Raw genomic sequence first — 14,863 nt, 5'->3', positions numbered from 1 at the left:
TGACTTCTTTTATAAGAACTTGAATGCAGTTTTGTCATGGTAAAATTTATTGGCATATGATGGCAGATTGTGCACAGTGAAAACTGTTCAATCATCCTGCCAAATTTTAATAACATAACAATGAAAATAATATAAATAATGAATAATATAACAACATTATACACCCAAATTTTACTCTTGTACCACGTTATTCAATGAAACACAGCACTTCAAGCAGTGTCAAAATTTTTGAAATGTTCATTTAAGAGGCTCCTACTCACAAAATATTGAAATTTTGCTGCCTAGAAATTTATATATCTTCCTTTGATCATTTAACAAACTTGCATACAAAATCTGATCAAAATCTGAGATGACTGACTTGAGAACATTTCTGAAATAATACCACTTGACATGGATCACTCCTACTTGTTATTTGTGTTCACTTACATTATCACTCTCACTTTTGTGCCTTATGTTTACGGCTTGCTTGTGATGTTCTGTAACAGTTCTGTGGTCAGCTACTGTGTGCTTTGTATCATAAAAACAAAGCTTTTAATGGCGAAGAGTTCTCGGGCTTCCAGCCGGGTGGCGGTGTCTTCAAACTGCGACGTTTCGACGAGTGACATACTCATCATCTTCTGGCGAAGTGCCGAGACTTTGCGGATGCCGGTCCCTTTATACCTGCGGTGTGCCCCCCACCACCTGGCCGTGGGAGGCTGGGTCCAGAGGAGCCGGCGGGCGGGGTGGAGGGGGAAGCGGGTGCGCCGTTCGTGTCTCCGTCAGAGCATTCTGATCGCGTCTCGTGAGCTGGACGGTTCTTGTTGCATTCCTGGCGTATTGCGGCTAATGCTGGATTCCAGGCCGTGCTCAGTTGATAGCCTTCGTCCCTGTTCACAAGATTCTCGTGGACCCGTATTTCTATTGATTCTTTAATGACACTATCCCAATAGCTCCCGGCTCGGCACAGCACCCTGGTGTTTTCGAAATCAAAGGTGTGGTTTTCTTTGATGCTATGTTCAGCTACAGCAGATTTCTCTATCTGTCCAAGTCGAACATGCCTGATGTGTTCCTCGCACCTTTTAGAGATGCAGCGCTGCGTTTGACCGATGTACTACACACCACATTCGCAGGCAATGTTGTATATACCAGGTGCGTTTAGTCTGAGTGGGTCTTTTGCTGAGCCCAGCAGCTCTTTCGTCTTCGGCGGTGGTCGGAAGACGGTATTTCTGCTTGCTTTTCTTAATAGCTTCCCGATTTTGGCTGATGTGGGCCCCAAATATGGAAGAAAGGCGAGTCCCTTGTTAACTTCCTCTTCCTCTTCCTGAAATTTGTCAGCTTGTCTCCTCTTGAAAGCCCTGCCAATCTAGTTTCACTGTACCCGTTTTTTCGAAATACCTCTCTTAGGTGGTGTAATTCATCTGAGAGGCTTTCTTTGTCACAAATGATGTGCGCCCTATGTACCAAGGTGGTCAGTACTGACTGGCGTTGCGCCGGATGGTGACAGCTGGTTGCATGGAGGTACAGGTCTGTGTACGTCTTTTTTCTATATACTGAATGGCCCAGCGTGCCATCCGCTTTCTTCCTGATCAGTATGTCCAGCTTTTAATATTGTAACAGTATAATGAAAAGGATAGTTGCTACTCACCATATAGCGGAGATGCTGAGTAGCAGACAGGAACAACAAAAAGGCTGTCAGAAAGTGACAGCCCATGAATAGATTATTGTGTAGTTCCAGCGGGCTGTGGAATACTACTGTGGTAGGTTTTGGGTTTTGGAAGGATAGTGGTTAGGACATCCCTCACTTCAGGGCATGGAGAAAGGTTGTCAAAACCTTGGTGGAGAATGTGATTCAGTTGCTCCAGTCCTGGGTGGTACTGAGTCATGAGGAGAATGCTCCTCTGTGGCCGGACAGTGGGACTTCGGGAAGTGGTGGCTGACTGGAGAGCTGAGGCACAGAAGATTTATTTTTGTACAAGGTTGGGAGGGTAATTACGGTCTCTGAAGGCCTCAGTCAGACCCTCGGTATATTTCAAGAGGGATTCTACCTTTGCTGCCCACAGGCAGAAAACTAACATTACTTGAAATTCTGGGCATTAATAAACACCAATCAAAGAATCCTGACCTGATCCTTAATGACCAAACACAGTTCCATTACTCACCCTAATTAAAATAGCAGCTAGTTATTATTTCTCTCACCATTAGATAATAAGCTTGTTGTAACTGTTTCACACCCACATTCCACGGAAGTCTTTCTTCCCCTTCCTTTATTCGGTCTGTTCATTAGAAACACCAATCTGTCCATAAGTCATAGTAGCCTGTGTCATTACTCACTTGTAGAATATTTTTGGCTCATACATTTGCATAGATTTAATATCTGAATACACTGTAATATAAGATTTATTTATAATATTACATTATGCTTGTGTTTTGTATTGATATATTCATAAAATACGCATATCTTTGTAAAGCTACAAATTCTCGTTGAAGTTGTGTGGACTATTTGTTTGGTATTAAGTTATCGGATGATGGCCTAAGAAGCCAAAAGCCAGTTCATAATGCACTAAAAAGTAAACATTGTTGTGGAACATTAATACTTTGATATGTCTATGTTCCTCCAAGAAGCGAAGAAATCTTCCATAAATATTTCCTATTTTTATTTTCACAGTACTTTTTGAGCTTTGCAGTGTAACATTTACAAGATTTATACTCTTCTTTGGTGTTTTAAACTTCTCTCTTAAAATCAAGAAACAACATTGTCTTTTTTTTCCCAAAATTTGGGTGTGGCCACTTTTGACCAAATATCTGATCAGTGGTGTATTGATTTTTTGTAAATCCTACTTAAATCTCATCTGTTACCTCTTTTAAATATGGTTCCAATCTTTTCTGAATAATCTAGGAGAACACTTTGTAGTTTGTGCTAATTAATGAGATGCCTCTGTAATTTCTGCATTATTGTTTTTCTCCCTTTTTAGGGACTAGTACTGTGATTACTTCTTTCCACTCAACTGGCAGTCTTTCTTCATTCCAAAAGTTGTCTCAGGTTTGTGTATTTGTTTTGCAAGTGTATTTCCTCCCATTTTAAGCAGTTCAGCTCTTATTATGCCTCTCCTGGAGCTTTGTGTTTTTTAGCATTTTGATTGTATCTGCTACCTATTCCATTGTCAGTGGTGCAACTAAGGCAACTACATTCTGATATTTATGTTGTTCCTCAAGTTCTGTACTTCCATCTTCAACATTTAAATGTTCCTCAAAATATTCCTTTCAGGCTTCCATACCTTTTGCTTTTTCTGAAAATGTATTACCATTTTTATGTTTAATGCCATACATCTGCAGTACATATCATTTTCTGAAAAACATAATTGATCTGTAAAACTCTCGCATCCCCTGTTTTTTTTTTTTTTCAGTTCTGCTTTTTTAATTAGATTTTCCACTTATTCTACTCTTTCTTTTTTGGTCTGAGAAAATGATTGGTTTTCTGTATTAGCATTTTCATATGCTGCTTTGCTTTCATTGGAATTTTCATCAAGGTTTTTTCCTTCAGTACTCCTCTTCATTTAAGATTTTACTCGTATTCTTCTGAGAAACATGGATTTTTCTTCCTTCTTTTTCCTTTCCCATGCACTTCTACTGCTGCTTCTTTCATGTTTGTTTTATCATTTCCCATGGGCCTTCATTGTCAAGATTGTGCTCCATTTTATAGACTCAAATCTGTTTTGGAGCTTATTGATAAATTCCCTTGCCTTGCCATTATCTCTCAAATTGTGTCAATATTCTGTTCTTTTATGCTTTTTCCTCTACTCTTTTTTTTTAACTGTCTTCTTCACAATATTGTTTTATTAAGAAACATGTACAGTAAATCTAACTGTCTTGTAAGGTCATATCTTTCTTGGGCAACTCAGAACTGAAGCAAGAGTTGGATGATGTGAATTCTTTACACTGAACCTATTTCATTTCAGGTTATTTTATAAGTTTTAATACAGTTCTGAAACTTGTATTTTGTGGTGTATGGAAATTGAAAACTGGTGTACATCTGTTTTATAATCATGTTTCTACACTGATCAGCCAGAACACTATGACCACCTACCTAACAGCCAGAATGTCCACCTTTGGCACTGATAATAGCAGCAACACATCATGGAATGGAAACAATTAGGCCTTGGTAGGTTGCTGGAGAGATAGCACCACGTCTGCTCACACAAATCACCTAATTCTCATAAATTCCTGGGAGGGAGACAATTAGCCCAAGTGCCACATTCAGTTACATCCCAAATGTGTTCAAATGGGTTCAGATCCGACAAGTAGGAGGACCAGCACATCAGCTGGAACTTGCTGCTGTGTTCCTGGAACCATTCCCATCACACTCCTGGCCTTGTGACATGATGCATTATCTTGTTGAAAAAATTCACTGTCGTTGAGAAACACGATGATCGTGAAGGAGTGTATGTGGTCTGCAACCAGTATGCAATATTCCTTGGCCATCATAGTGTCGTACAGAAGCTCCACTGGGCTCATGGATGCCCATGTTAATGTTCCCAGGGCATAATAGAGCCACAACCTGCTTTCTTCCGTCTTAAAGTACAGTTGTCAGGAGCTATACTCCTGAAAGACGATGGATTCATGCCCTCCCATCGGCATGATGAAGAAGGAATTGGGATTCATCAGATCGTGCAGTGTGCTGCCACTGTGCCAACATCCAGTGCCAGTGGTCACATGACCATTTCAGTTGTAGTTGCTGACATCATGGTGTTAACATTGGCACATACATAGGTGGTCGGCTGTGGAAGCCCGTCTTTAGGAGTGTTCGGTGCACTGTGTGTTCAGACACACTTGTACTCTGCTCAACATTAAAGTCTGATGTTATATCTACCAAAGTTAGCTGCCTGTTTTGTTTTACCAGTTTCACACTTTCACTGATCAAATATTAAATGCTCTGAATAACTGGACATCACCCATTGGTATTTTTTGTGATCTCTCAAAGGCCTTTGATTGTGTAAATCATGGAATTCTTTTAGATAAGCTACATCATTATGGTTTGAGGGGGGCAGTGCACGAATGATTTAACTCATACTTAACTGGAAGAATGCAGAAAGTTGAAATAAGTGGTTCATGTAATGTTAAAACAACAGCTGATTCCTCAAACTGGGGGGGCTATCAAGTACGGGGTCCCACAGGGTTCCGACTTAGGTCCTTTACCGTTCTTGATATACATTAATGACTTGCCATTCCACATTGATGAAGATGCAAAGTTAGTTCTTTTTGCTGATGATACAAGTATAGTAATGACATCCAAAAACCAAGAACTAAGTGATGTAATTGTAAATGATGTTTTTCACAAAATTATTAAGTGGTTCTCAGCAAACGGACTCTCTTTAAATTTTGATAAAACACAGTATATACAGTTCCGTACAGTAAATGGCACAACTCCAGTAATAAATATAGACTTTGAACAGAAGTCTGTAGCTAAGGTAGAATTTTCAAAATTTGTAGGTGTGTCCATTTATGAGAGGTTAAACTGGAAGCAACACATTGATGGTCTGCTGAAACGTCTGAGTTCAGCTACGTATGCTATTAGGGTTATTGCATATTTTGGTGATAAGAATCTCAGTAAATTAGCTTACTATGCCTACTTTCATTCACTGCTTTCGTATGGCATCATATTCTGGGGTAATTCATCGTTGAGTAGAAAAGTATTCATTGCTCAAAAACGTGTAATCAGAATAATTGCTGGAGCCCACCCACGGTCATCCTGCAGACATCTATTTAAGGATCTAGGGATCCTCACAGTAACCTCACAATATATATATTCACTTACGAAATTTGTTGTTAATAATTCAACCCAGTTCAAAAGTAATAGCAGTGTGCATGGCTATAACACCAGGAGAAAGGATGATCTTCACTATGCAGGGTTAAATCTGACTTTGGCACAGAATGGGGTAAATTATGCTGCCACAAAAGTCTTTGGTCACCTACCAAACAGCATCAAAAGCCTGACAGATAGCCAACCAACATTTAAAAATAAATTAAAAGAATTTCTAGATGACAACTCCTTCTACTCATTGGCTGAATTTTTAGATATAAATTAAGGGGGAAAAAAACCAACTTAAACATTAGTGTCATGCAATATTTTGTGTAATGTAATATCTTGTACAGACATCTTTTATTAACCTGACGCGTTCCACATCATTACGAAGTGTTGTATTCATGATCTATGGAACAAGTATTAATCTAATCTAATCTAATCTGCCTACAATGTGCTACATCTGTAATGAGGGGTAGCCGCCCAACCTCATTACGTCTGAATGTGGTTTCACCTTGGTTTCTCCACTTGCTGAAGACACTCACCACAGCACTCCTCAAACACCCCACAAGTCATGCAGTTTCTAAAATTCCCATGCCAAGCCTCTGGGCCACCACAGTTTGTACTTGGTTAAATTAAAATAGATTGGATGGCTTCCACAGTCTACACATGGACAGCACGCTCACTGCCCATGTGTCTGACTAGCCGTCATTCCTTGCCAAGTGACACTGTTATCCCCTCAATGGGTTTATATTGATAGTAGTTCGATGGTCATGATGTTCTGGCTGATCAGTGTATGGGCATACAGAAAGTGAGTTATTTGAAGTAACTGAAAATCTTTATGTACTTTCTTTCTGAAAATTTAAAATGTACTGGAAAATGCATTTCATATAACATAAACAGTATAATTTTTATATCACCTGGTGTTCTAATTTTAAACCTATGCCATTCTTATATCTTCAGTGATTTCGATCAAGATTCACCAGATTTCACACTTGATGTGATAATGGAATTGAAATTTCAGAACTATGCAGAGCATATAAACGAAATTTCAAATGCAGCTGCAATGGAATTATCAATTGAAACTGTAAGTGCTATAATTTTTTATGACTTTTTGATACTTTAATTTACTGGGTTTCATAGCAGTGGATAATACAATAATACATACAAAATACAATAATACATACAAAATAATACATAAGACAATGGAATTCAATGTGAAATTTCTGCAGGGTCTGAAACAAATAACTGAGATATGGAGGACTATGGAATTGGATATGGTACCTCACAAAGACAAAGGAGTTTTCAGACTGAAGAGTATTGATGAAGTTGGTCAGGCACTAGAGGAGAATCAGGTCGCATTATCAGCAATGAAATCAACTAGGTATATAACTCAATTTACTGTTATTTTTAAGTAATAGATTAAATTATATTCTTATTAGGGTGTGTGTGTGTGCTCATGTATGTGCACACACATTGTCCAAATTTTATATATATATATATATATATAGAGTTAGAAACATTCCACGTAGGAAATATATGTCTAAAAACAAAGATGATGTGACTTACCAAATGAAAGTGTGGCAGGTCGACAGACACACGAACAAACACAAACATACACACAAAATTCAAGCTTTCGCAACAAACTGTTGCCTCATCAGGAAAGAAGGAAGGAGAGGGAAAGACGAAAGGATGTGGGTTTTAAGGGAGAGGGTAAGGAGTCATTCCAATCCCGGGAGCGGAAAGACTTACCTTAGGGGGAAAAAAGGACAGGTATACACTCGCACACACGCACATATCCATCCACACATACAGACACAAGCAGACATCCAGAAGATGGTGTACGCTGAACGTACCTCACTAATGTGTCCCTCACCTGAGAGTCTTGTCTCACTCAAGGCAGGAAAGCTACTACACACATCTCATATCCAAACATGTCCTCTCTCCACTAAAACTCAAGACACAAAATGACAAAAAATTGAATGATGTCTTTATTATTTGTTCTCGCCTTCTGGCATAGAAAAATACATCTTTTGTGGGCGCTTGCAGCGGTTATCCTTGCCTTTTCCTACGAACCAATACAACATGGAAGTGTGTGCATGTGCATGCATGTACTTACGCATTGCACTCTGATAGTAAACACAAATTTGGAAATGAACGTACAGTGCTAATATCTTTTTTTTTATACGTGAGTGATGCTCAACACTTGAAGAATGGTTATCTTACTACACATACTGTTGTGCATTTTGCACCTGGTATTTTGCCTTAGCATAACTTGTTTTCCTCTACCTCATCACATTGATAGTATCATACATTACCAACATTCACCATAAACACAATGTATTTTCAAAGGACGGGACTGGCCAGAGAACTACGTAAAATGACCATTACATTTTTCAATCTGCAGCCAACAATGAGCTACTGACTGCAATCAAGAAATCACAGATAAAATGCATTCCAAGGCCTCAAGCTCTAAAATAGTAAAGGGAGATCAAGCACAAGTATGGTGCATTTAATTTTGGGCAACAATAATGAATTAAAAATTAAAAATCTGCAGGGAAATGGAGTAGGGACAGCAGCAGGTGAACTGCATGAACTAAGTGCAGTGCAAATTCTGGGATGAATTTGGATTGACTAATTAAAACAGCACAAGTTGATTACTTTTTTAATGGTTTGTTAGTGCTATGATGTGCAATGTTATTTGAAAGTTAACAGTCACAAACATTATGTATGAGAATATATAGTTATGGTTAAATAAGAAATAAATGTTCATGTGACAGCAGAGGAAAAGAAAGCTAACATAATTTATTGGTAGGATACCCTTAGTCCTTTCTCAGAAAGCACTGCTTTATTTAAACACCAAGTTGAAAAATGGCAAAATACACAGCAGTATGGAAACTGAGGAAACTGTGAGTTTAGTAATAAGTAATAAAATTTACTAAAAAGTTTAACCATGAAATGTAAAGCACTTTGAAATATCGTAACTGTGATATACTGTAAGATTAATCAATTTATATCTTCACCACTTTGGTGTTTCGGGTGGATCTTCAGTGTGTTGCTGCCTTCAACTAGCATACTCACATAATACACAAGTTACAATAATTCTTTTGCCACGAATATGATGTTTCTCATTATTTTATTGGAATGAATCACATAGTTAACAGTGGGTTTTCCAGTGATTCTCAATTTGCTGGTTCCCAGAAACATCATATATACTTATAGGCTTGAAATGAATGCCAATATGGCGCCTCACAACTCTGTACTGAAGGGAGGTGATGTGCATGGGACGTAGGTGGCATTGTGCCATCTGATTGGTCAATGCTCAGACGCACACTCAGAATATCTGACATGCTAGATATTGCTCTGCACATTTGGAAAGACTCTTGAATGTGCTATTCCAACAGATACTTGGCTTGCTCAACGCTCAACTTTCGGTTGCACGGTCCGTGTGCTGATGGCTTAAGGTTATTGGTATATTTTGAAAACTCCACTGCAGGTGCAGCATCGATGTGTGATAAGACTGTAAGGAAGAGACTTTTTAACATGCAGTGGGTAACGGATGTCAAAGTGGAGGTGCTGTTTAGGTTGGGGATGCATTATAAAAACAGATGTGTTTGTGGATATCGACATTGAGGAATGTGGCTTGATGAATTGAGAAGTTCCAGATAAAGAGAATTTGGGATAGCTGTCACAGTTAGCAGGAAAGAGCAAAGGTTTTCCATGCCATGAGTCCAGATCATGAAAATGCCATTAGTAAATGGGAACCAGACAATGAATTTTAGATGTTGACTGGATAGGAATGATTCCTCTCTGTGGCCCTTAAGTAAGTTTTCTCCATCATGAGAGAAAACATGATAATATACTATTGAAAGCTGCTTCTAATCCAATTTCTTATTACGTCATTTGAGCAAGAATGTACCTTATCATCAAAAGTGAACAAAGCCTTTATCATTCATCACAATTTCATACGGTAATTATGTATCTAAGTTAGGTTTTACAGGCATCTCTATAAAATACTCTTTTAACTATTGTGAAGGCAAATGTCGACGAACCAATTCCATAATAAAATAAAAGTGCAGTTGTTAATAAAGCAGCAGTATGTAGCATTATCAAAGAATCTCTGTCATCCATTGAGTTCTTCTGCATATATTTCATAAATAGTGTATGATTTAATGTGTATCAATGTTTTAAATGTACTGATGTACTTCCACAATTTGTGATAGAAGTCTGAAATATATTACTGTTAAATATCAGAATTTTATGGATCATTGAATTCTAACCATTGTCCCTTCTGTACTTTGCCCATGGACCATAGTGAAAAAGAGAAGTGCCAGAGAGCTTTTCTCATTAACTGTTATTGTCTAATATATGATGTTATTGTCTAATACATGATAATTAATTTCTTTTCTCTGCAGATTTGTGGAGGCATTTGCAAAAGAAGTGGATTATTGGGAACGTACACTTTCCTTAATCATGGAGACTTTGGAACTAGTTTTGCTTGTTCAAAGGCAGTGGCTTTATTTGGAGGTAAGTAATTATATTTATCACTCTTCAATAGCAGATAGCTAAAACATGAGAAGCACTAATTCAAACATATATTTTTATGGGATATCAGCCTCTGTGTTGAGTCTGGCAAACTGTGGCATTCTGTCCTGTTGCAACTTCTCATGATGTGTCAGATGTGTAGGCTCTTGTCTCACTCAGGTCACCACATTCCTTAACGGTCAATTACACAACCCTGGTAATGACTTTCACCAACTGTCCAAGAGTAACAAAGCATAATTTGGACACACTATAAGGCAGACTTTGCGCTACGTTCAGTGCTACTGTAAACAGTTTGGTATTAGGTAGGAATGAGTTGATTCCATCTGACTTCGGCTGATTCCTTTACTAACATTTTCTGACTGTGCTCTCATATGCTACTCGTCATCCCAAGTTACAGAACCATTCTCCTATATCTCTGTCTGGTGTGGATAAAGCTTCAGTCCTTACACAAGCTGGAATTTTCTACTAACAAGGAGGCTAAGTAAGTGTTCTATGATTCTAGGATTACTGCAGTCCCAAAAGGAAATCTTTCCCAGATTAAATGTTTAAATTATAATTTAAACTTCCACAACTATATATCAATTTGTACTGATTGATCTAAGACAGATTTGCCCCAATTTTGTTCTCAAAATTCTGTTACTTAATGACTTCAGTGTCTGATTTGGGCACACTCTAATGGCTTGGATGATGATTTAAGTGTGAAGTAGATTTACTAACTCCCACTTCTTTTCCCAGATGACTTCCTTGAGATGCTTGGCCGACCTTCCTTGCTGGTTAGCCTGCTGCTGCAAACTCTCTTTCACTTCTTCTCCGAAGTATGCTGCTAGGTACAGGAATTTCCGAAGACTCTTTCTACTTATAAAAATTTGTAGACGTACGAAGTTTCATTTGCGTTAACTAATGATGTATATTTAAACTTAAGACATATTACAAAACCCACCCTTCACATTAAATATATACTGTTTAGTAAGTCTCTCGTGTCACCAAACATCAAAAACAAACTAATTTACACGTAAGAGAAATTTGGTTTAAACACCATGTCCATTATCAACATGAATCAGAATACATGTCCTCCCTTCAACAAGACTAAGACAAAAGTTTTCTCAAGAGTACCTTCTCAACTGTTCTTGTTGGTATAACAATGGTCGCTGACACAATTAGCGCAGAATAACATGGGAGCTCCATGGTTTTTTGTATACTTTCACTAAAACTTCCATGGATCGCCTGACAAATATTTATCGTTGCCATTCGACCCCCTCGTCTACGTTCTTCTTGCAGCTGAATTTCAAACCTGTACACACAAACATGTGACGCACAGTAGGTAGGATTGTATCATCCTACACTCACTTCTAAAATATCATGTGTTCAAGATGGTAGAATGCTGAGTGGTTCTAGAATTTACACAGAAATTCTCGAAACACTACAACACATACAAAATTGAATCCACCTGTACAGAAGAGAGACTTGCAATTCCTTTTTGAAATGTTAGACTAACTTATTCAACTCCTCTGCATAGAACTTCTTCTCATGAGAACTGAACCTATTGAAACCAACAGTCTTCTTTCATAATATTCAAACCATTGTCCACCAAGCCATTGTTTCAAGTGGAAGAAGAGTTGATGAGTCACTGGTTCTCAGTTTGGCAAACAGTTCACAGCACACATCAGTTATAGTTGAACCACGTTTTGTGAAATAGCAGTAATAGAACCATGTTCCATGAAATCAAGCAAAAGAACCCACTTTTCACTCCCGTAAATGTTAACCAATATTTTTTGAATTGAACAGGAGATGACTTAATTTTTTTCTCTTCTGGCATAATTTAGTGGTACCCTCACATTGACTGTTTTCTTGATTTTGTGTGGTTAAGGATTTCCATGTCTTGTCACCCACAAAAACATGGGATAACAAATCATCTCCCGGTTGTCAATAGCAATCTGGAATTTTTCATCTGCTTTTTTTTATTTACAGTCTGTGTTCTTTGTGTTGGTAGGCAAGCAGTTTTGGTGCCTACATTCTCTCAATTTCTGATATCAAAGATTTTCCGTGACAGTTGTATAAATAGTGGTATATCCAGTATGGGATATTCATCATCCAGAGTACAAATAATGAATCATTGATCAGATCACAGTTTGTGGTCCACTTCTATGATTTCATCAGTCTGGATACGGGGCTCACCACTCCACTATGCATTAAGCACATTTGAGTGGTCAATTCTAAAGATGCAACACCACTGTCTAATCTTTCCTTCTCTCAGTACTGTAAGCTCATAAACCGGGCACAACTACTGATAAATTTGAGCACTTGTGGACTCTTGTGCACACAAAAATTAAATTACAACACACAATTTTCAACTGTTAGATGCAATGATTTTTGAAGCTGTTATTGTTTGCCATAAGTCAGACAACTATTGAATCAAAAAACTAACTTCTGTGACTTTGTAAACCAACAACAGTTCTTGCTGCATTCATTCATCTATCTGATGAGCTGGTAACATTTAAGTATGAGAAAATGATCCTTACTTTTTGAATGTGTCTTGTACTACTGTACAGTGGTACTGCAGACAGTTTGGCATTGGATAAAAATGAGTTATTTCTATCTTTCACTGATTCCTCTACTAACTAGCAACAGTGACATCTCATTGGATCTAAATCTCTTAATTTCACCACTGTTTATGATAAATCTTGCAATTGTGTACAACAGCAGGTTATGGTACCATTCAGAACCAGTCAGTCACTATCTTCTTGAGTCTAAAATACAAAAAACACATGAAAGATCAATTAATTGTGATTACAAAATCATAAAAATTAATAAATAATTGCAAAGTCGCTAGTTTTTCCTAATAGTAGTGATGCTGAGTTGCAGACAAGCACAACAAAGAGACTGTCAAACAAAGCTTTCAGTGAGATAGGCCTTCCTCAGAACCAACAAAACACACACACACACACACACACACACACACACACACACACACACACACACTAGTCTGGCCTTGGCAGCCAGAGACCGTGGTCATGTGTGTGTGAGTTGCTTTTGTGTGCATGTCTGTGTGTGTGTGTTTTTGTATGTTCTAATGTAGACCTGTTTGGGTGAAAGCTATGTGTAACAGTCTTTTTGTTGCTCCTATCTGTGACTCAGCACTGTGACCCAGCATCTCCACTGCATGGTGAGTAGAAACTTTTAATATATTTACTCATCTTTTGTACCAGAATACATTTCTACATTCTCTGTGTAAGCCAATGTTCATAACCAATAAATGATAATCAGTCATGCAGGCCATGATGGTAAGGTCCATGGTTCATTTGGGGGGGGGGGGGGGGGTGTTAGTTCAGTGCCCATTACTGTAAACTATTCATAACTATCACTGTCTTGACAAAAGTACTTCACTTGATCATTATCCAGGGATCTGTTTCCTCTTTTTATACTTCTGTATTGTCTGTTTCTTTTGGTTCGTCCTTCTGATTAGCTTCAAAATTCAAAAGCTTGAGGCTAGCTGTTGCTTTTGCTGATTTTTTTTTCATCTGACTTCATTTTCTTTGCCATACAAATCACTTACTTCTGTATCATCACAGAACAATGATTAATATGTGCCTTCCCATCCACTTTCAGTCCTGTGTTAATTATCAGTGACTATAGCAATTAAACAATTTTCATTCCATTAATTATAGTACAAACTTTTTTGCAGCACAGCTAACTCTCTCCAGTCATCTTTGTTTTGGGATACTAGTTTCTGGTACACCCACAAGTAACACTGGAATTCCTTTGGACTTAACAGAAGTATCTATTCAAAGTCCTAAGGAATTTCAGCATTTTTTGTTGTTGTATCAGAATCCATTTGTGAGATTCATCTCAATGAATTTAGAAACTCTTACATGTGTAACACTGCTACTGCCGTATCATAGGATTCATGTCATGTTTCAGAATTACTGCATAATTTTTGCCAGCAGCAGCTATCAGAACATGGACTACTTATTTGATCAGAATTTTACTTCCCACTCCTGCGTATTCAGTATCATTTATATCTTCCACCATTCCCTACCTCTCTTTCTACCTCACATAAAAACTGATTATTTTGTGTTACATCTTTCACCTGCTTTAAAATTTCTGAAAACTAATTTCTGTTTACTACTATTTTATACTGTAATTCCAAACACTATTCACTGCTGGCTTCCGTTGTGTATTTTAACACTTCTATACTCTGCAAATGCCACCATCATGCATTGACCCTACAGTTCCATGTACGTAAGATTTGCAATTCTAAAGTAATCCCCCTTTCACCAGCTGCCCAATCAGGGAATTTTGAGATAATCTCTTCTTTTAAGTTTAGGCTATCCATATGACACTACCTATTTAATGTTGCCACACTTTGCTATGACATCATTTAGAACCTTGGGAGAACAAACTATGATAAAACTGTTCCACCTGCTTTGCAAGATTTATTAGAAAGGCAAAATACCACCAAACTTCAAGAAGAATGTAATAATCCAAATTCCAAAGAGGGCAAGTGGGTACAGGTGTGAATATTGCCGAAGCATCTTTTCAGTA

At 37.9% G+C, this 14,863-nt stretch overlaps 1 protein-coding gene across 1 annotated transcript in view; it reads left to right on the top strand.

Annotated features, from left to right (window-relative positions):
- The window catches only part of LOC126417162 (dynein axonemal heavy chain 2), a 959,377-nt gene that overhangs the window by 306,215 nt on the left and 638,299 nt on the right, over window positions 1-14,863 (top strand). The window contains 3 exon segments of the mRNA XM_050085060.1: window positions 6,740-6,863; window positions 7,009-7,160; window positions 10,192-10,303. Coding sequence (XP_049941017.1) covers window positions 6,740-6,863; window positions 7,009-7,160; window positions 10,192-10,303 — 388 coding nt within the window.

The sequence above is a fragment of the Schistocerca serialis genome, chromosome 8, assembly GCF_023864345.2.
Source record: "Schistocerca serialis cubense isolate TAMUIC-IGC-003099 chromosome 8, iqSchSeri2.2, whole genome shotgun sequence".
NCBI lineage: Eukaryota > Metazoa > Arthropoda > Insecta > Orthoptera > Acrididae > Schistocerca > Schistocerca serialis.
This window is presented reverse-complemented; position numbering and strand designations above follow the sequence as displayed.